The following is a 25,422-nucleotide window of genomic DNA, read 5'->3' on the forward strand; positions in this document are numbered from 1 at the left end:
CTTCTCCCTGCTCGCTTTATAGGGGAGAGCTCATCAGTCCATACCCCCCCCCCCCCCCCCCCCCCATATCCCGCTCTGGGAGAGGAAGTCGGCCACAGTCATCTGCGCCCCCGGCCTATGGATCACCTTGAAGTTAAAAGGCAGTGAAGCCAGATACCACCGAGTGATCCGGGTGTTGGTATCCTTCATGTGGTGGAGCCACTGGAGTGGAGCATGGTCCGAACAGAGGATGAATTGGTGTCCCAGGAGGTAATAACGCAGGGATTCAACCACCCACCGGATGGCCAGGCACTCCTTTTCCACCGTACTGTACCTGGCCTCCCTCTCTAATAATTTCTGGCTGATGTAAAGAATGCGGCGGTCAAGCCCCTGTACCTGCTGGGACAAAACGGCCCCCAGCCCTCTGTTCGACGCATCAGTCTGCAGGGTAAAGGGGAGAGAGAAGTTAGGTGTGTGGAGGAGCGGTTCCCCACAGAGAGCCTGTTTCACCTTCTCAAACGCCCACCGGCACTGAGGCACCTTTCCGGGTCAGGTCGGTCAAGGGGCTGGTCAGATCTGCAAAGTCTGGGATGAAACGTTTATAATAACCTGCCAGCCCCAAGAACCGCCTCACCTCTTTTTTAGTCTTGGCAGGCTGCGATGGCAGCCGTCTTCACCTGAGGGCACACCTACCGCCCGCTGCCCAAGTGGTACCCCAGATACTGTACCTCCCTCCGTCCAACTGCACACTTCCCTGAGAAAATCCCGTAGAGGCCTGGGGGACCTCCCACACTGCAAACAACAGAGGATCAAGCCATTTATCCCAATTGCGTTCGTCTTCGTGTATGAATTTACGAATCATGGATTTTAAAGTCTTATTCAGACGCTCCACGAGACTGTCAGTCTGTGGGTGATAAACACTGGTCCGAATAGATTTAACTCCCAGTAACCTGTAAAGTTCCCTCAGTGTTCGTGACATGAACAAGGTGCCCTGGTCAGTCAGAATCTGTTTTGGGATTCCGACTTGGGAGATGACCTGAAACAGAGCCTGCGCGACACTCTTTGCAGAAATGCTGCGCAACGGCACTGCCTCGGGATATCGTGTTGCGTAATCCACCAGAACTAACACAAAACAATATCCCCGTGCGCTCTGGTGAAATGGTCTGATGAGGTCCATGCCAATTCGCCCAAATGGGACATCCATTAATGGTAGAGGACGCAAAGGCACCCTCGGAATGGCCGGCTGGTTTACCAATTGACACTCTGGGCAGGATGCACACCAACGGCGCACATCCCCCCCCAGATCCCCGGCCAATAAAATCGGGTCATTATCCGGTGCAGTGTTTTTTCATATCCCATGTGACCAGCCATCGGGAAAATAATTTCCCGGCGGCTTTTCGGCGCCAACAACTGGGTGTTTTTCTGTCCTGTCCGAGTGTCACGACTCACTCTATACAGCTTGGCCCCTCTGTTGTACAGCTGTTGTTGACCTTCCTGGGCCTGGAGAAAATTCTCCCGTGACATCTGACCCAGTGTGTGGAGTTTTGCTTGCAGGTCCAGGACGTTTTGAATTTCACTTTTGCTGGAGCTCGGACCCTCCTCCCAGTTTTCCTTAAGCAGGTCGAGCACCCCTCGTGGTGTCCTGCCAAACAGCAGTTCAAAGGGAGAAAATCCCGTCGAGGCCTGGAGGACCTCCTGCACTGCAAACAACAGAGGATCAAGCCATTTATCCCAATTACATCCATCATCTTGTATAAATTTACGAATCATGGATTTTAAAGTCTCATTCAGACGCTCCACAAACCCGTCAGTCTGTCGGTGATAAACACTGGTCCGAATAGACTTAATGCCCAGTAATCCATAAAGTTCTCAGTGTTCGCGACATGAACTGGGTGCCCTGGTCAGTCAGAATCTCTTTCGGGATTCCGACTCGGGAGATGACCTGAAACAGAGCCTGCGCAACACTCTTTGCCGAAATGCTGCGCAATGGCACTGCCTCAGGATATCGTGTTGCGTAATCCACCAGAAATAACACAAAGCAATATCCGCGTGCACTCCGGTGAAATGGCCCGATGAGGTCCATGCCGATATGTTTGAATGGGACCTCCATCAAGGGTAGTGGATGTAAAGGCGCCCTCGGAATGGCCGGCTGGTTTACCAGCTGACACTCCGGGCAAGATGCACGCCAACGGCACACATCCCCCCGGATGCCCGGCCAGTAAAACCGGGCTATTATCCAGTCCAGAGTTTTATCATATCCCATGTGGCCAGCCATCGGGTTATAGTGAGCCGCCTGGAAAATCATTTCCCGACGGCTTTTCTGCGCCAACAACTGGATGTTTTCTTGACCTGTTTGAGTGTCACGACTCGCGCTATACAGTCTGTCCCTTATCACTGAAAAGTGCAGGTATGCTGGTGCTGCGTCAGGGTGCACCAGCTGACCATCAATTCTTATCACTTGGTCAAAGGCGAAGCATAAAGTCGTCCCGAGACTGCTCAAGTGGAAAATTCTCCATGGAGCATAATTCGGGAACCGGTGGAGTCTCCACAGGAGTCTCCGCTGGTTCCCCCTCCCTCTCTGCAGCGTCGGACAACCTCGCGTCACCGCTGAGCACAGCACACATCCCATTAATTTATGAAACCCGGGCCAATCTGTCCCCAAGATTAGGGGGTGCGTAAGGCGGGAGCTAACCGCAGCCTTCACTTTGTTTTTTTCCCCCATATCTAATTTCTACAGCCACCACCGGATAATCGTGAACATCCCCATGCACACACTTAATTCTCACCCATGATGCCTCCACCAATGCCCCAGGCCGAACCAGGCTCTGGTGGATCAGCAACTGCATATAGCCCGAATCCACCATCGCCTGATGTGTACCCCCCTGGATCCTTACCGGAACGCTATATGTTGCTCCTGGACCGGGGGAGGGTGTTGGAGGGCCGGCAACCTGAACCGTCTGTCCCGCTTCCATTAACAGACGTTCCCTCCGGCAGTGTCCGGGCGGTGGCAGCAGACCCATGCCACTGTCCTGGCCGGCAGTCCCTCCGTGAACTGCTCCCCCACAATCTAGCGCCCGCTGAGTCGGTAGGGGCCAAGCCAAGCCCTGCTGCGGGATCTTCCTCCTCGGTGCGGGAATCGCCCGGGCTGAAACCGGCGTCCGACTGCCGTCCCCCTGGCTGCTGGGATGGACCGCGAGGTGGTCCTCTGCCAGGGTGATGGCGGCCTCCAGCATCGCAGGTCGGTGGCAGCGGACCCACGCCGAGGTCCTGGCTGGCAGCCCCTCAACCAACTGCTCCACCACCACATTCTCCACCACCGCCTCTGCTCCTCCTGCGCTCCCCGGCTGCAGCCGTCTGGTCGCCGAGTCCTTTAGTCACTGTATGAACGCGAAGGGCCGGTTGCCGGGCTCCAGCCTGCCCTTACGGAAGCTCTTCTGGTGGTCCTCGGGGAACAGGCCTAGCCGGTCCATGATGGCCCTCCTGACGTCGGCGTAGCTGTATCTTGCCCCCAGAGGCAGCCCCAGGGCTGCTGTCTGTGCCTCCCCCGTCAGGAGAGGCAAGAGTCATACTGCCCACTCTGCCGCCGGCCAGGCACATGCCCCCGCCCCCGCCATTGCCTCGAACATATCCAGAAAGAACTGGACCTTGTCTGCCAGAGTCATCTTGTGCAATGTCACCCCCAATAATACCGATGGCCCCAGCGGAGCTGCAGCGGGCCAGGCCGCAAGCTGCTCCAGTGCGCGAGCTTGCCGCTACACCTGGGCCTGAAGCGTCTGTTCACTTCAGCCTGATCGCGTTACATTGCTGCGATCCCCCCCAACATTTGACCCAGCGCGATGACCGGGTGCGCTGTCATCTCCAAATACTGCCTGTCGTACTGCATTTGCCGGCCCCACATTGGGCGCCAGTGTAACAAGTCTTGAGTTATGGATAGTGGGTTCCTCCAACAAAAGACACTTCAGCTACAGGTTTCTGCTGTTAACAGGGTTTATTTCCTCCAAATCCTTCCCAGTCACCGTGCCTGCACTCTGCTCCATTCCCCGAGCACTGTTACGTTCCTGTGTTCACTCTCCTCTCCAGCCTCCTTCTCCCTGCTTACTTTATAGGGGTGAGCTCATCAGTCCATATCCCAATCAGCTGTGCTCATTATTCCCCATTCGTCTCAGCTGTGCCCATTACATCTTCCATGCACCGTTCCCTGAACCACTCCCCCACTCTCTCCCCTCTGCAGCTGAGCTAGTCTGGGATAGGTCTACTGTCTGGGACAGGTATATTGTCTGGGATAGGTCTACTGTCTGGGATATGTCTATTGTCTGAGATAGGTATATTGACTGGGATAGGTCTACTCTGGGATAGGTCAACTCTGGGATAGGTCTACTGTCTGGGATAGTTTTACTGTCTGGGATAGGTCTACTGTCTGAGATAGGTCTACTTTCTGTAGGATTTTGGATGGTTTGTTCATGTTCGTTCTGCACACTGCTGCACTTACACCTGGTTGGAGCTGGTGGAGGCACAAGTTCAGTTAACAATTGACACTATAATTGCACTATACTGCATCTTTACCGATTCACCCCTTGTCGTGCTATTCCATCAATCACTCATGAGCCATGGAAATTGCAACTCAGTGCAAATGTGAAAAAAAGACCCTTACGCTGCACCTAGATGCCAATGTACCTCCTGCATCTGAGTACAAAAAAACAAACAAACACAAAAAAAGCTAAACTCTTTGCACACCTGGGATATGGTGGGGCAAAATCAGAATCAGAAATACAGTATTAATCCCCACAGGGAAATAGTGATGCTACACTCACTCACGTCTGCTCCAGGACAGAAAGAACAAAGACTTTACGAAGAAACAAGATAATACATAAAATAAATATAGGTACTAGCATGTATAATAAATATAATAGTTAAAAAAGAAAAAATGTGAAAGTGTGCAAATCGTTAAAAACTGAAAAAAATATAACTTTATATGAGGCCGGCCTATCTATTGAATCATTGTGTGCACATCTGATGTTCTGAAGGAAGTGTTAAAAAGTGTATGGCTGCCGGCAGGAATTACCTCCTCTGGTGCATCTGGTCATAAGTCTGTTGCTGAAAGTGCTTCTGAACAGCCTGTCAAGTGGGTGGAAGTTGTTGTCCAAGATGCCATGCTTTTTAGTCAGCATCCTTCTTTCTCCAGCTCCACCCCAACAACATCACTGGCCTTGCGGATCAGTTTGTTTAGTTTGTTGGTGTCTGCCACTCTCAGACTTCTGCCCCAGCAAACAACAGCATACAGGAGAGCGCTGGCCACCACAGACTCAAAACATCCTCAGCATTGTCCTACAGATGTTAAAGGGCCGTAGCCTGCTCAGAAAATAGAGGCTGCTTTGGCCCTTCTTGTAGATGGCTTCCGAGTTCTTTGACCAGTCCAGCTACTTGTCTATGATCACCCCTTTTGTAGGGCTTTGTAGTGACAATAATGGGTGTAGAATTAGAACGCTTGCTGAAAGCTTCATTTCATCATTATCTCCACCTGATGGACAGTTTTGTTTCTCATTTGATGTTTTTACAAACTAGTGCATGAAAGGTTTTGGACATAAATACAGTCTGTAGAGACCAGGGTAAGAATTTTGTCCCTATTTGAAATATTACTTGGGTTTTGTCTTGTCATGTTCTGGTGTAGTTCATTCCCTGTTCTGTGCTCTGTGTCCTGTAGGCTAACATGGAGGAGGCCGACCTGCTGAAGGAGAGGCTGCAGGCCATCACGGTAAAGTTCAGTCCTTCACTCCCAGCAGTGATACACAAAGCCAGGAAATAAATCATCTGTGTAAAATGTTAATTGGTGCTTTGCTGACTTGAACTACAGGTTGTTTGTTTGTTTGTTTGTTTGCTTGTTTGCTTGGTTGTTTTTTTGTTTGTTTGGTCGGTTGGTTAGTTGGTTGTTTGTTTGTTTTTTTGTTTGTTTGGTCGGTTGGTTGGTTGGTAGGTAGGTCGGTAGGTTGGTTTTTTGGTTGCTTGTTTGGTTGATTTCTTTCTTGTTTGGTTAGTTGGTAGGTAGGTTGGTTGGTTAGGTGTTATGAGGTCAGGTGTAACAGGACCCAAACGCAGGCACACAGACTCAAGTATAAGTTAAAAACTCAGTCTTTATTGAACACAGGGGTGGTACCTAGAGTCTTATTCCTCCCGTGTCGGGAGGGAAGCTCCACCAAGTCTCACTGGAGCTATGGTCCGGGCAATGTCTGGCAGCAAGGATCTGTAAACACGGTTGACTGACCGACGGACAGGCAGCGGGGCGTGGCTCCACTGGGGGAATCCCGAGGTCCTCCACAGCGAGTGGCAACAGGCTGCTGGAGTTACTGGGCTGGCAGCACTGAAGCACCTGGTATTCCCAGGCGGTCTCCCATCCAAGTACTAACCAGGCCCGACCCTGCTTAGCTTCTAAGGTCAGACAAGATGGGGAGCACTGACTGATAGTTCGGACTGAGAGCGCCGACTGAGAGCGCTTACTGAGAGCACTGACTGGGTTGCAGAACGAGAGCAGAAACAGGAGCAGGAGTGGGAACAGTCACAGGAACAGAAACAAACGGACGGACTGGTATGATTGGCCGTAACTTGCCGTAACTTGCAGTGACTAGCGGGAACTCGCAATATGGACCGACACTAGATGACTGCAGGGGCAGGGTAAATATAGTCCAGGGAGGTGATCAGGGAAATGAGCCACCTGCAGGTGGTGATTGAGGAGAGTGGTGGTAGCTGCTCAGACAGGTGAGGGGCGTGGCCATGGGAGGTGACAGGAGGCAGGGAGAGGACACAGAACGCATGGGGAACAATAACAAACAGACAAGGGACTGACAGCACACATGAGGAGAAGTGACTGGGGACCAAACAGAGGGAGAAACACCAGGGTCAGACAGGGATCCTGACATTAGGTAGGTAGGTAAGTAGGTAGGTTGGTTGGTTGGTTAGCTGAGAGGTTTTTTTTCATTAGACCGCAGCCTAAATGAGTATTGATATTGAAATAAATTCACCTTTTTCAGTTCAACAGAAGATAATCCACAAAGAAAGTTTCTCAAATCCAGGTGAAGTTTAAATGAGGCTTCAACAGTCAAGTGTTGATCTTATAGTCTTTCTTGTAATAAGGAAGATACCCACTAAATTTCAAGCCTCATGAGTTTCAGTTCAACTGTCAAAGGCATTTTTACAAATAACAAGTATTGTGGAATTTGCCCTTCATGTGTCATCACATCAATGTCCTCGTGGCCATAAGCAGACGAGGACCGACTGTAACTCCAAGAACACATTGAAGTATTAAAGACCTGACTATTGTACACGTATCACTCCTCTGTCTTCTTTTACTGTCATTATTATCCTGGAACTGTTTTGTTGTTTTTAATTCATCACCAGACCAACACACTATTACTTTACTCTGTAAAGGAGACACTTGTCTTTCTGTGTGGCTATGGACCTTTATGAACCTTGGTATTGAATGTAAACTGTGAGGTGCACAATCATTTGATATGAATGTCGCACTCAGAATACTTCGGTCTTTGCTTTTGCCATTGTTGAAGCTGTTGTTAGCCGGAGAAGATTGTAAGTTATGTGGAAACATGAAGCCATCTTTGCAACACCAGCTCTCAATGCAGTCACCGCTTTGCTGCCAGAGAGGGACCTCAGAAAGTGGTGCTTCTGTTCATATTCTTCATTTATGGGACAAAAGACTGCCATGGAGTTTGGCCAGTGATCAGAAATTCAATAAATTATTTAGGTCATGATATCTTAGGTGAATATGTGGCTAATCTGCAGAATTAAGTCAAAACTCAGTCGTGGTTCAACAGTTAATGTCTTTTCTCAGCCATGTTATGTAACTGCTGATGCATAGAAATGCAGAGAAATGAATGACTGCATCTCAGTGATTCAGAGCTGTGATATTTAGTCTGTGCAAGATGTAACGATGCAGCACTGAAGCAGCAGTTGTTACGGAGCAGAGTCTAAGAAATAAACAGTGTGGGTGTGAAGCTGCAGGATGACAGGACATCACCCAGAGAGAACAAGCTTCAGAGGTGGAGCTTCAGCTGGGGACATCAGTGGGTTCAGGTTAAGGTGTGAAGTTGGGTTAGTGGACAGAGATAGAGAGACAGAGACAGAGAAAGAAAGAGAGACATACAGACAGACAGAGAGACAGAGAGACAGAAAGAGAGACAGACAGACAGACAGAGACAAACAGACAAACCGATAGAGAGAGACAAACAAACAGACAGACAGAAGGACAGACAGAGAAAGACAGAGAGACAGAGACAGACAGAAGGACAGACAGAAAAAGACAGAGACAGACAGATAGAGAAAAAAACAGACAGACAGAGACAGACAGAGACAGAGAGACAGATAGACAGACAGACAGACAGACAGACAGAGAGAAAGAGACAGACAGAGACAGACAGAGCAAGACAGAGACCAAAAGAGAGACAGACAGACAGACAGAAAGAAAGAGAGATATACAGATAGACAGAGACAGACAGACAGACAGACAGACAGACAAACAGACAGAGAGAGAGAGAGAGACAGAGAGACAAACAGACAGACAGAGCAAGACAGAGAGACAGAGCAAGACAGAGAGACAGACAGACAGACAGACAGACAGACAGGACTATAAATAGCAGCAAATGTCAGCTGGAGATCTCCTTTCACTGCAGCTTAGTACCACACTGATCCTGGATCCACCAGCTAATCTCAGCCACCAGCGACCCGTCAGGGGACAAACAGAGTGTGTTTTGATGTTTAGTGACTGGTGACTGGTGACTAGTGACTGGTGACACCCATGAACACTTTGTCTGTCTGTGATTATCAAAGGGAAACATGTCCATCATTAAATGACTGCAATGTGTGGAGAAGATCTAATCAGATGTTTTAAAGAGGTTGTAGTGAACAGGTGCGCGCACGCACACACACACACACACACACACACACACACACACACACACACACACACACACACACACATGCACACACAAACACACACAAAAGGACACACACATGCACACACACACATACACATGTACACAAACAATGGACACACACACACACACACACACACACACACACACACACACAGACATAAACATACACACACACAGACATACACAAAACACACACACACACACACACACACACACACACACACACACACACACACACACATGACAGGTAGGGTGGGTCACACATTAAGCTCCGTGTCTCCTGACTTATTTCGGTTAGTTGGGGTCCAGCTGTCAGCTGAAGTTTCTCTGCAGGTTCTTGTGTCGTCCTGACCGGAGAACAGGTGGAATAGTTTCCAGGCTGTAAAATGTTCACCAGGTAAACTTGTGTTTGATTTGTCCTGACAGGACAAAAGAAGACTCCAGGAGGACATCGCCAAGAAGAGGAGACAGATTGAAGAGGAGAAATTAAAACTCCAGTACATAAAGGTATTTATTCAAAAACAACCTCCAGGAACAAATGTTCCCACAATGTGTCAGAGTGTGTTTCTAATATCTTATTCCATGTAATTAATGACAGACATTAAACAGAGCATAACGACTCCTTAAATAAATTAATTTACTGTCTTAAAGAAAACAACCCACCTTTTTTCTTGATGAACATTAATTATGTGTTTTGTCTTGCTTTCTACATTGTGTTTTTGCACAAATAATGTTCCAACACTGTAATATAATATCTAATATAAATAATGGTTACTGAGTGATTACTGGCCAACAAGGCCACAGCAGACGTTTTCTGCATATTCGTCATGTCTAATCTAAAGCACGAAAAATAAATACTTGAAATAAATATAAATAAATATGATGTCGATCGATATGTATGTATCTATATATATAGATATAGATATAACTGTATATCTATATATATGTGTATACATTTAACTGCCTTCTCAGGCTGGCCCCTTTCGAGCTGCTTCAGTGCTGCACAAACAAGAAAAAGACCCATTTCTCAATTAAGTCCTGCTCCAAATGAACCATGGAGTACAAAAATGCCTAATAATACATTAATAATAATAAAAAAAACATGTTACACCATAATTACTTCAGAGGGCCTGCTGGATGTCTTGTTGTCAGCTGTTTGGCTCCATTTATTGTAATATGTTTTATTAAATTAATATGTTTTTAGTTTGGTTTAAAGCAGTATTTAGTGATGATATGAGCACCAGGGGGCAGTAAAGTCCAAAATGAAGTCAGGAAGTATAGAGCCAAATTCAGTCCTCTACTGTATCTGCATATATTACAGTGTGATATATACATACTGTATCTCCACATATATATTAGTGATATATACATACTGTATCTCTACATATATTACAGTGTGATATATGCATACTATATATACATATATTACAGTGTGATATATACATACTGTATATACATATATCAGTGTGATATATACATACTGTATCTCCACATATATATTAGTGATATATACATACTGTATCTCTACATATATTACAGTGTGATATATACATATTGTATCTCCATTTATTAGTGTGATATATACATACTGTATCTGTACATATATGACAGTGATATATATGCATACTGTATCTGTACATATATGACAGTGTGATATATGCATACTATATCTGTATATATATTACAGTGTGATATATACATACTGTATCTGTACATATATGACAGTGATATATATACATACTGTATCTCTACATATATTACAGTGTGATATATACATATTGTATCTCCATATATTACAGTGTGATATATACATACTGTATCTGTACATATATTACAGTGTAATATATACATACTGTATCTCTACATATATTACAGTGTGATATATACATACTGTATCTGTACATATATGACAGTGATATATATGCATACTATATCTCAACATATATTACAGTGTGATATATACATACTGTATCTCTACGTATATTACAGTGTGATATATACATACTGTATCTGTACATATATGACAGTGATATATATGCATACTATATCTCAACATATATTACAGTGTGATATATACATACTGTATCTCTACGTATATTACAGTGTGATATATACATACTGTATCTGTACATATATGACAGTGATATATATGCATACTATATCTCAACATATATTACAGTGTGATATATACATACTGTATCTCTACGTATATTACAGTGTGATATATACATACTGTATCTGTACATATATAACAGTGATATATATGCATACTGTATCTCTGCATATATTACAGTGTGATAGATCAGAGCTTACAGACACATACAGGTGGAGACATGGTGCTTATTGTAACTCTGATAGGTGAATGCTAACCAGGCTGCTTCATATCTGCACAAAGATTGCAGGGCAAAAGCATGAGTCAAGTTTTCCAACTGCTCATACATCATCTTATTTAATTTTTGAATTGTTTAATTGTATTAATTTAATAATAAGAATAGTATCTGCTAATTTCAGAACCCCTCCTGTAGAAACAGCTGTTTAAGTTGAGGAGGCAGAAAGCCTTTCTGCTTTTAGGATCACACTTTCCTTATCAGCGACTCAGATGACCCTGAACCATCCCTTAGATATACTGTCCTAGACCTATGGCTGCTGGAGGACCTCACATGGTGCACTGCTTTTCTCTCATATTTATGTTTTCTCTCCTGCAGTTTGTTTCTGTCTTCTCTGTCCTCTCTGTCACCTCCGGCCCCGCCCCCCTGCTCACTGTCTCTTGTGTCTAAGATGTTCTCACACAGAGACACAGAGACACAGAGAGACAGGGATAGAGACAGGGATAGAGACAGACAGAGACAGCAGGTGGTCACCAAACATTAACACCATTCAACATGTGAACAGAGAAGTGAATATTGATATTGTTATATGTATATATTGTTTCCTGTAAAGGTTTATCTGTGTTTGATTGACAGAAGAAGGCTCTGAGGGAACAGTGGCTGATGGACGGGCTGAGTCAGCAGTCAGAGGAGGAACAAGAGGCCATGAGGGTGCAGGCTCAGGAGGAGCAGCTACAGAGTGACGAGCTGCAGAGCAACATCCTCAGGTAACCTCAGACATGTCCACACTGGACACGTCCACACTGGACACGTCACCCACTGGACACGTCCACACTGAACATGTTCCACACTGGACACGTCCCCCACTGCACACGTTCCACACTGGACACGTCACCCACTGGACACGTCCACACTGAACATGTTCCACACTGGACACGTCCCCCACTGCACACGTTCCACACTGGACACGTCACCCACTGGACACGTCCACACTGAACATGTTCCACACTGGACACGTCCCCCACTGCACACGTTCCACACTGGACACGTCACCCACTGGACACGTCCACACTGAACATGTTCCACACTGGACACGTCCCCCATTGCACACGTTCCACACTGGACACGTTCCACACTGGATACATCCCCAACTGGACACGTTCCACACTGGACACATTCCACACTGGACACGTCCCCCACTGCACATGTTCCTCACTGCACACGTTCCCCACTGGACTCGTCCCCCATTGCACACGTTCCACGCTGGACACGTTCCACACTGGACTCGTTCCACACTGGACACGTCCCCCACTGCACACGTTCCTCACTGCACACGTTCCCCACTGGACTCGTCCCCCATTGCACACGTTCCACACTGGACACGTTCCACACTGGATACGTCCCCAACTGGACACGTTCCACACTGGACACGTTCCACACTGCACACGTTCCACACTGGATACGTCCCCCACTGGACACGTTCCACACTGCACATGTCCACACTGAACACGTTCCCCACTGGACTCGTCCCCCATTGCACACGTTCCACACTGGACACATTCCACACTGGACACATCCCCCACTGGAAACGTCCCCCACTGGACACGGCCACACAGTGTCTATGATATGAACTGGAGTTGCTACTCAAAGTTCAAACAAGAAACACAGAAGTGGTGTGTCACCAGGAGCTGCATATAAGAATAAAAGACCCAACATTACAAAATCAGCATTTTACTTTTCATCAATACTTTTCAACAGAAATTTCAAAGGTTCCTGTTAGTTTTTACTATAATCACATGATCATAGGGCAAAATGTTAAATAAAGATATGAGTAGAGTAAAAGATGTGAAAAAATGTAACATGTTTCAAAATTTCAAGCAGACATCCATAAATACAATATGATAAAATATGTAATATAGCTTCAGCAGCTTGTCAACAAATGAAAACAGAGACATGTGAGGAGGGAGAGCTTTAAACTAAAAACTGTGTGGGGATGAACAGGCTGTGTTGGTCTTTGTAGGCTCTTCCTTATAAAAGAATGTGAGAGTCAGTATTTGTATATTTTTAACAACATTTCTATTCAAATGTGTCATTATTTATCAAAAAAAATATTACCAAACACATATCTCCAGTAAAACCATAGTGCCCTGCAGAATCCTTCTTCACTGATATTTGGCCCACATTGTGCTCTATTTTACTACACTTATGAGTCCAATCAATCAACCAATCAACCAATCAATCAACCAATCAATTAATCAATCAAACACTCAATCAATCAACAGCAGACCTAAGGATCCTCTCTGTCAGCTCGGATATGACACACTGCACTCTTCTAAGAGGACATTCATCAATAAAAGATCGTCAGTCCTCCCAGGATTTCAACGAGTTTTTACCGAGAACAATGCAGTTTTCTTTCCAACAACTCCCTGATAAAGAGTATTATGTTCTGACTTCCTGTGATAATAATCCTGCAGAAATATTAGATTTAAATCTATTTTTCTTTCTGTTTTGGGGGTCAAAGTGAAAAAGTATAAAAGTGATGTACAGACAGTCTGTGACTATAATGTAGAACCAAAGAATGCATCTGCTATCAAAATAAGAGCTTTTAATAGTCTTTAAATCCCATTCATTCAACACATTGGCAGATACACATTCAGTGTTCAAGACATTACAAAGAAGGGAGATCCACACATCATGAACTTCCTCAAGCTGAGAATTTAGCAACGGAGAGGGAACCAAAAAGCTCCCCAAACAAGCAATCATATAGCACGGTCTGTTTAATTATTAAGGAAGTCACTAACGAACCGTTCATTTAGCAGGTGGGAATCATTTGAGATTTCTTCATAACTGAAGCCTGTTGGCTTTTTATGGTTGAATGAGGATCAAACTTAGCAGATGATGTTTATTCATCCTTCCTGAGCTCTAACATGAAGCTAAAAAAAAATACTAGCGTAATTGTCTAACCCTGACATGGAGAACATTTTAACTTATTCCACTCGAGTTGTGCTTTATTTGGAGAAACAAGAAGACAAAAAAATGTTTCTTAATAAGTGCAAGCTAACACATGATAGTATGAACAATTTCAGTATGTTTCATGTATTTTAGTATTAAATCTCCTGGGTCCTCCCTCCCCCCATCACAGGTCCCATCACTTTCTCTTTATGTCTGTCTCCTGCCTTCAATTCAAAACTGCTGACATTAAACATTCCTAACTATCAGCTCCGCTCACCTTTCTTTATTGTCCTGCTTTTTTCTTCTGCTATTCTGATCTCTTCTCTGTGAAGGTCATGACTCTAGTTCAGTCCACCCTGCTGATGGAGCAGCAGGGTGGACTGAACCATTCTGCACCTTTTGTAAGTGGAGACAGAAGCCTCAGAGAGTTTTATTTCATATATTATCAGTCTGTCAACTGATTTATTCAGCCAATTTTAATTTAGTAGTAACACTAAATATGTAGGAATAAGAACTTGCGACTGAAATATCCAGTATTTGCACATGTAGAAGGAAACGTTGGGAAATGATGATAATAATAATAATAGTAATAATAATGGCCCAAATAACTGATATTTGACCATCTGCCATCACTTGTACTCAACCGAGTGAACTCTGATGAAACAATGAAACCATCTGAAACAACCGTCACCATAATAAATAATCGTAATAATTTTAATAATCTACTTGAGCACCACTGAAGAGAGTCACTGCCATTTATCCACGTGAAGTACAGATCTATAGACATTTAAAACATGTAAACATCCTGATTTTCAGTTTAACGTCCATTTGTTTTCAGACCAGTTTGAAACAAATGTGTTTTCTGGAAGAAATTACTAATAATAATAATAATAATTATTACTAATACAAGTGGAAAAAAAATCCATTGAAACCAGTAGCAGTTGGAAGAGCTCAGCGAAGTGTGTTTTCATTCATCAGCGTGTTCATTTGTGTTTGAGACAGAATCGAGAAAGAGATCGAGGACTTGGAAACACAAGAGCTCAATGTCTCGGCCAACGAAGAAGCTGTTCTGAAGCGGCTGAAGGAGGTGGAGAGGACGACCGAGGACATCATCAAGGTAAGCTGCTGACTCGGCTCTGCTTCAGTCATCGGCTGACACACTCATGTGCTGCTGGTTGTGTTACTGCGACACAATGAATCACCTGAGTGATGACAACTAACCAACATTTATCTTTACAAACATCTCTGACTGTTTCCTGATGGGAGGAAAGTTGTGATGTCACAAACACCAAAAACATCATTGTGTACTTTAAAGGCTTTTCATTTATGCCTCTCACTTCTTCAATGTGTTGCTTTTCATCTATGAAATGTGTTGTTTTATCAAAATGAGTAATCAACTTTTATTAATTAAGCATTTTGTTATGTAAATGATCGAGAAAGGCTCCTCCCCTTCTCCTGTGACATTATTGTGATTTCACATAGACAGACATGACAACATACAACATACAACTAACAACACACTTAACACACTACAGACAATAATACTGGCATGAAGCAGGAATGTTTCTTTTAAATTCAATAACAAACAGAACGTTTTACAAAACAGTTTGATACTGTGTGTGTGTCTGCGTGTGTGTGAGTGAGTGAGTGAGTGAGTGAGTGAGTGAGTGAGTGAGTGAGTGTGTGTGTGTGTGTGTGTCTGTGTGTGTTTGAGAGTGTGTGTGTGTGTGTGTGTGTGTCTGTCTGTGTGTGTTTGAGAGTGTGTGTGTGTTTGTGTGTGTGTGTGTGTGTGTGTATGTGTGTGCGTGATAGTATTGTATAATATGCACTACAGCTATATTATATCCTCCACGTGTAAATCTGTTCATCCTAAAAACAAAATAAACTCTGGAAATGATTTAAATCAACAGTTTGTTCAAATGAATTTTGAAGCTCATACAGCAGCAGTATGATCGTACATCACCAAACTCTTGTCAACTTCACAAAGTCCGCGGGAGTTATAGAAAGTTTGTGGTAATAAGAGATGTTGAGTTTCATCTCAGTGAACAGGTTCTCGTGTTTTCTATCTCAAATGAATTGATCAGTGAATTTTACTCCCGCCGTGCTGTTGTGGCTCCGCCTCTAATCTCTGCTTGTTTCTAACAAGATGGTCTCTCTGAGGACTGTGTGGGTGAGCTTTGGTTCACGAGAGGCAGAGTGAATAAGGTGGCAGGTAAATGAAGTTCTAACATGCTGAACTAATATGCATGATTTACTGGATGTAGACTCACAGTAACCTGAGACTTTAATGAGACACCCTGCTGTGATGTGGACGTCCTGCGTCTCTCTTTGACCTTCGACTGTCTGTCTTCACATGTAGGAGATAAACGCAGACCTCCAGCCAGGTAAACACTTCTGCAACTATGTGTGCTGTGATTGGTTAATTTATTGGTTCATATTTCTATATACTTTTGTTGAATTTTTTTTGGTGAAAACTAAAATAATACGTATTAACATATTTATAGATCTGAGATTATTTTCCAGATATGAATTAATAAATCATGTTAATGTTAATGGTGCAAATTGTCTTAATGTTTAATATTCAGTTTAATTTCTAACCTCCATTTTTATCATTCAGACAGACATTAACTGGTATCTTATTACTTTCAGATTATGATACAATGCAATGTACTCTATATTAAAAATGTATTTTATCCCCGGCTTTATTAGCTCTGAAATTCAGGATTTTATTTAAGAGATTGTAGTTAAAAGAATAATTGACCATTGTGTCTGAGAAGCTTTTCCAACCTGCATCAACATGCCTTCTGGGTGATCCAATTACAAGCAGAGCTTGAAGTCTAGGTGTGAACTGAGCGGCAGCCAACCGTGACGCTGCCCACCAGTTTTTCTTTGGAAAACCTCAAATTCAACTTTGTCAGCTGCCGCCATCTTTGATTTTTGATGCCAGAGGTGACAGCAGTTGGATGAGCTGGGGAGAAGTGAAGGGTGGAACGAATTTGATCCACAATATAATAATAAACTTTATTTGTATGGCACCGTTCATACAAGAAATGCAGCTCAAAGTGCTTTGATATGCTCCGCCTACCTACAGAAGCCTGACTGCGCCCCAGGCCTGTCAATCAAACAGCCCCGCCCAAACATATGTGTGTCTGAGTCGTAATATGTAATGAATGAGGAAATATTTACAGAAGGACCAGAACTCTGATCAGAAGGAGAGCGTTCATTTAATGACACCATAATGACTCATTTACTGACTTTGTGTTCCAGGAGAGAAGTTGAACTGGAGCGTTTTTGGAGGCGACCCCTAGTGGCCCTCAGTGGTAGTTGGTTCCGACCTGGAAGCTAGGACCATTTTTATATCCAGTCTGTGGTGTGAACACACCCAGGTCATATTGAGGACACATTGAGATGTGATCTGAGCCCCGCCCCCTCACACAGTTCATTTATCCAGAGCCCAACCGTCGGAAATAATTGAATTCGGATAATTAACTGATGTGATCTGGTCGAGTCTGACAGTTCAATGCTCAGACATTTTCCAACAGAAAATATATAATGTCACATAATGCCAGGTGTGAGCTGAGAGCTGACCACCTGTAATCGGATCAGACAGAACGCATAACAACAGCACACCTACCAACAAGTCATAAATAAACACGTGTCATATATGTTCAATTCATATACAAGACTAAACGAGGTACATCAATTCTTGAAAACATTTGAAATTATTTCTTGATGAACCGTTTGTCCATCCACCCAAAACAAATTGCTATTTTTACATGTTTACTCACCTGTGCTCCTCCATAATAAGATGCTTGGTGCATGTCAGTGTGATGTTGAGCTAACAGCAGCCTGTAAACCCACAATTACTGTATAGGATTGATATCAATTTCCTTATTTATCTCTACTCGAAGTCTTTAAAAATCCCAGTAAAGAATGATGTGTTTAAAGAATTAACATGAGCACCAGACCATAACTGTAATGATTGTTACTCAGTGATATAATAATATCTTATATTTCTTACAATCATGACTGCTCTTGGCTTTTATTATACTGTCTTTTATTTCACTGGTCATATTTTCTCCTTAGACGTGACACATCATGTCCCCTCAGCACTCCCAGATATCCCGTCTCTCATCCCTCTGGCACCAATAAAATGTCCTCCTGTACGTATGCCTGGTAGCATCGAAACAAAGAAAGGTACAATTACAGGCTGAAAAATTATTTATGCATTGCTGGTTGAGCCTAAAACTGTTAGAATATGTTAATTTGTTAGCAGGATGGGATGTATGTTGACAGATTTTATACGCTAACCAGTGGTCTGTTATCTAGTCAGCAAATGGTGCAGCCTTTTGGACCAAGGTTAGCTGCTCTGCTCAGTATGTTGATTCTCTAAGACATTTGGTACTCCGACTCTCACAGAGAGGAGCACGGCTAATGAAATGTAACATTTCACTAATAGTTACAACTATTAACCCACACTTAATGAAAATGACCTAAACCACCATGTTCACAACTCACACTGCAAACAGTTAAAAAACAAACTGCCCAGTTCAGGACTGGGCATGATGGGAAATGAGAAGCGTGACGACACTAAAATGTATTTAAAATATTTGAATATATTTCATTGCTTCAACTGGCATTTTCACCACAGAAACAGTTGATATAAGACTCAGTCCTGAGTGTTATTCTGATGCACCACATAGACAAGTTCAAACATTTAGAAACAACGTCCATGAAATAAGGCTGTTGTCTTGTGTAATTATCCAGGACACTCCAATGAGTCTGTATTCATTAATATGGTGGACTTTCATAATAATAATAATAATAATAATAATAAAAATAATAATAATAATAATAATAATAGCAATAATAATAACAAATAGTATTATAATTACTTGATATCATATTCCTATATTTTCAAAAGGGGGAAAACATTAGGGAAAAGATTCTGGAAGTGACTCATCCTCCCACTTCAGCATTAAATTGGAACAGAGTAAATAAAATATAACCCTGCTTCCAAAAAAGTTGGGATGCTATGTAAATAAAAACAGAATGTGATGATTTGCAAATCATATAAACCCATATTTAATTGAAAATAGAGCAAAGACAACATATCAAATGTTAAAACTGAGAAATGTTATTGTTTTATGAAAAAGATCTGCTCATTTTTCAGCAACACGTCTCTATAAAGTTGTGACAGGGTCAACAAAAGACTGGGAAAGTTGTATAACGCTAAAAAAACACCTGGTGGACCAATTAATCATGTTACCATGGCAACAGATCAGTAACATCATTGGGTATAAAAAGATGATTTAATGTGATTTGCAAATCATTGCATTCTGTTTTTATTTACATTTTACACAGCCTCCCAACTTTTTCAGAAACAGAGTTGTTGATCATTGTTTGTTATATAGGTGTACCTCTGAAGTTTGGCTGCTTGTACTATATAAATGTACAATGTTTTGTGTTTTGAATAGATTCGCAGAATAATTTTGAATTTTAATTAATTTGGAAAGATCCAAACGTCATAGATTTAATGATGCTTGATTTTTTTTTTTCAGTGAGTCATACAACTATCTGACAGAAAAACCTTTTAGTTCCTTTATGATACTTTAAGTGTTGTAATTTAAAATTTTGATTAAAAGAGAACAACATCATTTCATGCCTTCACCAAATTTATACATCACAGAAAGCAAAGTTAATTAAAATAAAACAAAGGACTGAAGCCCACTGATATTTTTGTGAGTCCCACATTAAATATGTTTTGCTAATTCAAGGAAACACAAGAAATTCAGTTATTTATTAAAAACAACTGTCTGTGAAGAAGTGAATCATGTCAGCACCTGAAGGGAAATTGTTGTCTTCATATTCCAGGACAGCGGAGCTGCAGAGCTTTTGCATGACATTGTGCAATAGGTTTTGTGTGCATTTTTGCTAGTCCCACAGACACCAACGCACAAACACAACTCAGCATATATACAGCAATGGTGCTGCAGTTTATTGGGTTTTGTATGTCTGCATTTTTTCACCAGTATATCATGTAAAGTAGAGTTAGAGGGTAACTTTATTCTTTTCATCAATTTCAGTTGAATCCACTGATAAACACTTTAGAGTTTACTAGTTCTGTCAATTTTGGCTGTGCTGTATCAAAATATTATCGAATTAAGTAAACAAATGATCTAATCTGCAGTCAGTTTCCAGTATCAGACGATTCGTATGTTCCCGTCTTTTCTTCTTTCTGTCTTTCTTTGTTTTTAAGTTCATTCTCAGTAATCTGACCCAAACTCACTTCACCTACATGTTCCTGAGATTTTACGTTGCTCAAAACACACTGGAGTACAATCAAGGATTCATCTTATGATTATTTTTTCAAATAATTGGTTCTTTGTTTTGTCTTTAAAAAGTAAGAAAATAGTAAAAATTTCTGTCACAATAGGGGACGTCTTGTCAGGACAAAAATTGTACAGCTAAGAAGTTGGCACCAAAGGATTTTTTTTTTTCTTCTAAGTAAGAAAAACATTTCTAATGAATGTTCTAAAAAATTAACCAATAAATCCGTTAACTGCTTCAGCTCCTATTTGTTGCCTGATATCATGTTAAAATAAAATGTCTACGTCTTAACTCTGCATCTATGTCTTTTCTCCCTTCCAGCTACATTTGCAATGGAGATCAGTGTGGAACATGATAAGAAAACAGGCAAAAGTCAGGTGGTATCGACAGCAACTATCACCCCAGAAACTCTTGAAGAGAGGGGGATGAAGGTGTTCGATGATGGACGTAAGTCTGTTTATGCGCTGCAGCCAGACGGAGCAGATGTCCACAATGAAGCCGTCGGAGAGATGACGCTCACAGAGGTAGAAGAGCTCCTGCGTCAGGCCACAGATACGAAGGTATCCACCGAGGTCCAGTACCATCCACCTGTCTACTCTGTTCCCTATTCAGGGACGAGCAGACCGTCGACACCCAGAACACCAGCTAAAACATTAAGGCTAAGCCCAACACCCAGCCCCACGCAGGGCACGATCTCATCCAGAAACGGAGGTCAAATCCTCAAAGAGGAAAACCTGCCCAGTCAAGATATGGAGGAACAGAAACCCCGGAACCAAACACCCTGCCTCATCCGTCAAGACTCCACTTCAAGAGTCCAAAGATCTGGAGAAGAAGCTCAGCTGCCCTGCTTCCAGCATCTATGTTCACAGCTACACTGTGGTGCTAAAGCTCCACAAGGACTCACCAACAGCAAGACAGATGTGAGCCGTGAAAACGCAGCAGCACTTGTGTCGATTAAAGTTCGGTCTGAAGGAATGCCTGCAGCCCAACAGCCGGTCTACAGGGCTGCAGATAGCCAGAGTCCATCATTAGTCAGCCAGAAATCTGAAGTCGATCCCGATATCTTCACAGATCGCTCCTCTGATTTTAACAGACATTCGCCCTTCTGTTCAGACGATATTCCGTCGGTGAACCTCGTCAACACACTGCCAGTGCAGCTCCAATCAGAAACCATCACCATGATCTTCATGGGCTACGAGAATGCTGTGGACGAGGAGGATGAAGACATCCAGGCTGAACTGGTGATCATCAGCAACAGTGAGGATGATGATGATGATGATGATGATGATAAGTATCTTGAAAATGAAAGTAACAGAGAGGAGTATCTTTCATACCACCCAGAGGGATACAAGAGCAAAGTCTTCCAACCCAAACTAGGCTTAGCCGAGGTCCAAGCCTGTGGCGGCGTTACTGAGGACGAAGTCACAAACTGGGATGATTTAGAGCTCCACAAACCAACATTCATCCACAAGCCTGGAAAGCACAGTCCCTACATGCAGGGGCGGGGGGGGGGGGGTGAGCCGGCAAACACGGGCAACATCAATATGGAGAAGATGAAACTCTGTTCAACAGGGAGATGATACAGAAACTGGGTGGAAGGTGAAAGTAGAAAAGGAATGATTATAGCAGGTTTAAGGGTGAATATTTCCTCTTTCTTTGTTTCTGGTCCTTCATGCTGTGGACATCATTTTAAAATGGAAGTCTTAGTGTCATTACACATTAACGTGGCCACAGTGTCAAGTCTAAACAGTACAGTTTGTAACGCTCAAACGTTATATTTTATAGATGTTTTATGAGTTAGATGTGATATCTTGATGGTAAAATCTTGCATCAATGCTCTACAGACAGATGAAGTCATGCTGGTTACTGAGCTACACTAAAGGACTAAAGTAATGGAAGTGGATTTAGACCCTACTCTTTGTCTGGATCTGTTTTCCGGGTTTAGTCGAAGTCGCTGACTTCAAATGTAGGATATCTGAACAATACAGCACAGTGATATTGTTCAGAAACAGTGTCTTCCCAGCTTTGTTGTGTGTTTAGTCTTTGACTATACGACTGTTCACCAAAGAAGCTCAAGAAGAAATATATCCTCCCAGTTTGCTGTGGAAGAATCTGACATCAACCATTAACACCTCTGGGATGAACTGAAGAACTTGAAAATTACAAGTTAATACTCTGACGCAGAACCGCTGAATGTAATAATAACTTCAGTAGAATGGTTGAATTGCTGTATTTAGATCATTGTGGGAACGCGTCACACACCAATGTCCCAGCTTCCACCTACAGTATCAAATTTGCTGGTCTTGTCCGGCTGTCGCTGAAGAGTGGAAGGACGCGTCGGGGCTACGAGGCGCCGACGGCCGCGCTCAGTTTGGCGTGCTGATGTTTGAACTTCTGCTGCAGCTGTGTGAGATAACTAACGGTGTGCTGTTCCTCTGCAATTAAAAAGACTTCCTCATTACTAACGATGACAGTGATGTTCATTTATTTCACCGACACCAGTAATACAACCTGTTAGGTGCACTCATACTGAAGTGGTACAACAGGTCCACAGGTGTGTTTCCACTGACTCTCAAATCAACATGAAGCAGCGTTTTAACACCCTCTACTGGACTGACATGTCTTCACACCTAAACCACAGAACAGACACTGTGACCACTGGAGAACGGTGCCAACTGGGTTCTCTCTCTCTCTGCTCTCCCCTCACTTTTTTTTTTTTTTTTTTTTTTTTTTTTTAATAGTACTTTATTAATCCCCGAGGGGAAATGTCTTCACTACAGCAGGGGGTCTCTCAGGGGGGAGCTGCTGCAGCAGGCTGCCACTAGCACGGCGCCAGGTAACCTGACCTGAGGTGCATGTTTTTGGATGATGGGAGGAAGCCGGAGAACCCGGAGAGAACCCACGCAAGCACAGGGAGAACATGCAAACTCCGCACAGAAAGGCCCAGGACCGGATTCGAACACAGAACCTTTTTGCTGTGAGGCGACAATGCTAACCACTGCACCACCGTGCCGCCCTTCACCTGGACCAGGCAGATCTTCTCCTGAGTCTGGTTCTGTTAACAGATGTTCTCCACCTCTGGTTCTGGTTCTGTTAACAGATGTTCTCCACCTCTGGATATGGTTCTGTCAGAGGGTTCGTCCTGTTAAAAAGGAGTTCGTCCTTCCAGCTGTTGCTTTCATGGGAATATTTGAATTGTTGGGTTCCTCTCTGTGTGTTGTAAAGTTCTGTTGTCATGACTTTAGTATGAAATAATAGTTGAAGAAAGTTGCATTGTGATTTGTAACTATAAATAAAGTTACATTAAATTAAATTGAACAGGCATAAAGACCTTCACTGTAACAGTGAACTCGTGGTTAAGACCTGGAAAAGTACGTTAAATATATTACGTAATTAAAAGAAGTCAACGTTAACTTTTGGTCTCCTCGGTGAAAGACTTCTTACTCTTTCACCTGATTTGCTCTTGTCATAATTACTACGACCACTAGAGGTCGCAGTAAATGTAAATACAGGGCTGATATGAGTGTTCTGTATTTACAATCACTGAAAGTGATGAGTTTAATTATGGGAAATTAAAGTAATCATACATTGATAACAGTCTTAGGACAGCAACCTCAGAACTAGAGGACTTAAATGTTGGAGCTTAATGAGACGTCTTCATGTGTGTGATAGGCAGTAAGAAGTGTGTACGGACAGCTGAGTGTTGTTCTGTTCCACATGTAAAACTTGTCCTTGGTTACTTTCTCTCCCGCTCTGTGTCTCTGTGGCATTATGAAAAACACGGAGGAGGGTGGAAAAAAAGGGCACACTTATATAACAGCAATTTCTTATGCACAACAAAAACCTGAGAAGTGAGAAACCACGGCCATCCATTGTTATTACTGTCACTGAAATTCAATATTCACACTGAGTCGTGTATTTCCTGGAAAAGTGTACCAAACCTCCGCATCTGCTGTTCTCCTGCACATCAACACATGCTTCATTTCAGCATTATATGTTTTTATTTTTCAAATTGTTGTTTATTTAACAGTATTTTACCAGGTGGTCCCATTGAGATCAAAACTCTGCTGTTCATGGCACGTCTCATATTCCATTATTTTCATAGGACTGAAGTCAGTAACACGCTTCCCTCCGGAACAGTATTACTGTTTAATTACTGTTTTCATTTCTGAAATGCATTCAAACACATTAGTGTTCATCAGCCTGACGCTCACCACTCATTCTGTTTGTCTTCACTTCACTGGTGCGTCATACGTGTTGCTAGTCCAAGCTGCCATGTACACTTCAGCACAAGCACTTCACACAGTTTACAGCTAGACAGCCTGTTATTTACAACTGACTGAAGACATGAGGATTGTTTCTGTGGCTTTCAGTCTCTTCATAGGATTTTTCACAAGGAAGTGGTGCACTGAGCTCCTGTGGTTCTGATGTGTGACAACAGTGACTCAGTTCATTATGAAAACCTGTTGACAGAGTTGTTTATTACTTTTCTATAAAGGTTTTTAATGCGGCAGCAACATCAATCCAAACTGTCATAGACACACTAGACTGACTTCACCATACCATGTGTTGTATAATCGCATTTATTTAAAAGATTTAAAGCTATAATAAAGTCAAAGTTAGATAGTTCACTGTATTCCAGTGAGTGGAATTTTGCTGTTGAACTTTGGCAACATGAAAAAATAGAATAAAAATGATATTATATTTATTTTATTCTAACAAAAGACAGAGGAGGGTTATCAGTTCTTAAACTTTCAGTGTTTCTTTAACACCATCGCCAGAGGCAGCAGGTAACTGTCAGTCATAAAAACCAGGTGATCACTGATCTGTTGCATCAGTTGGACCGACGATATCACTGACTAAACTCAACAGCACTAAAACTACATGGAGGAACA

At 43.0% G+C, this 25,422-nt stretch overlaps 2 protein-coding genes across 3 annotated transcripts in view; both read left to right on the forward strand.

Moving 5' to 3' along the window:
* palmdb (palmdelphin b) overlaps positions 1-25,422 on the forward strand; it is a 72,697-nt gene that overhangs the window by 21,619 nt on the left and 25,656 nt on the right. For both annotated transcript variants that reach the window (XM_069147186.1, XM_069147188.1), the window contains exons 2-5: positions 5,681-5,731; positions 9,345-9,425; positions 11,882-12,012; positions 15,200-15,314. In XM_069147186.1, the coding sequence (XP_069003287.1) occupies positions 5,681-5,731; positions 9,345-9,425; positions 11,882-12,012; positions 15,200-15,314 (378 nt within the window). The remainder of the gene's footprint in view (positions 1-5,680; positions 5,732-9,344; positions 9,426-11,881; positions 12,013-15,199; positions 15,315-25,422) is intronic.
* LOC138196821 (palmdelphin) lies at positions 16,799-22,107 on the forward strand. Its single transcript, XM_069147185.1, has 2 exons — positions 16,799-18,360; positions 20,849-22,107. Exons 1-2 carry the CDS (start codon positions 18,351-18,353, stop codon positions 22,105-22,107), a joined length of 1,269 nt encoding a protein of 422 aa, XP_069003286.1. The 5' UTR covers positions 16,799-18,350.

This window comes from Embiotoca jacksoni, unplaced genomic scaffold (genome assembly GCF_022577435.1).
Source record: "Embiotoca jacksoni isolate LCO1_2020_lvr unplaced genomic scaffold, fEmbJac1.0.p SCAF_133, whole genome shotgun sequence".
Classification (NCBI taxonomy): Eukaryota; Metazoa; Chordata; class Actinopteri; family Embiotocidae; genus Embiotoca; species Embiotoca jacksoni.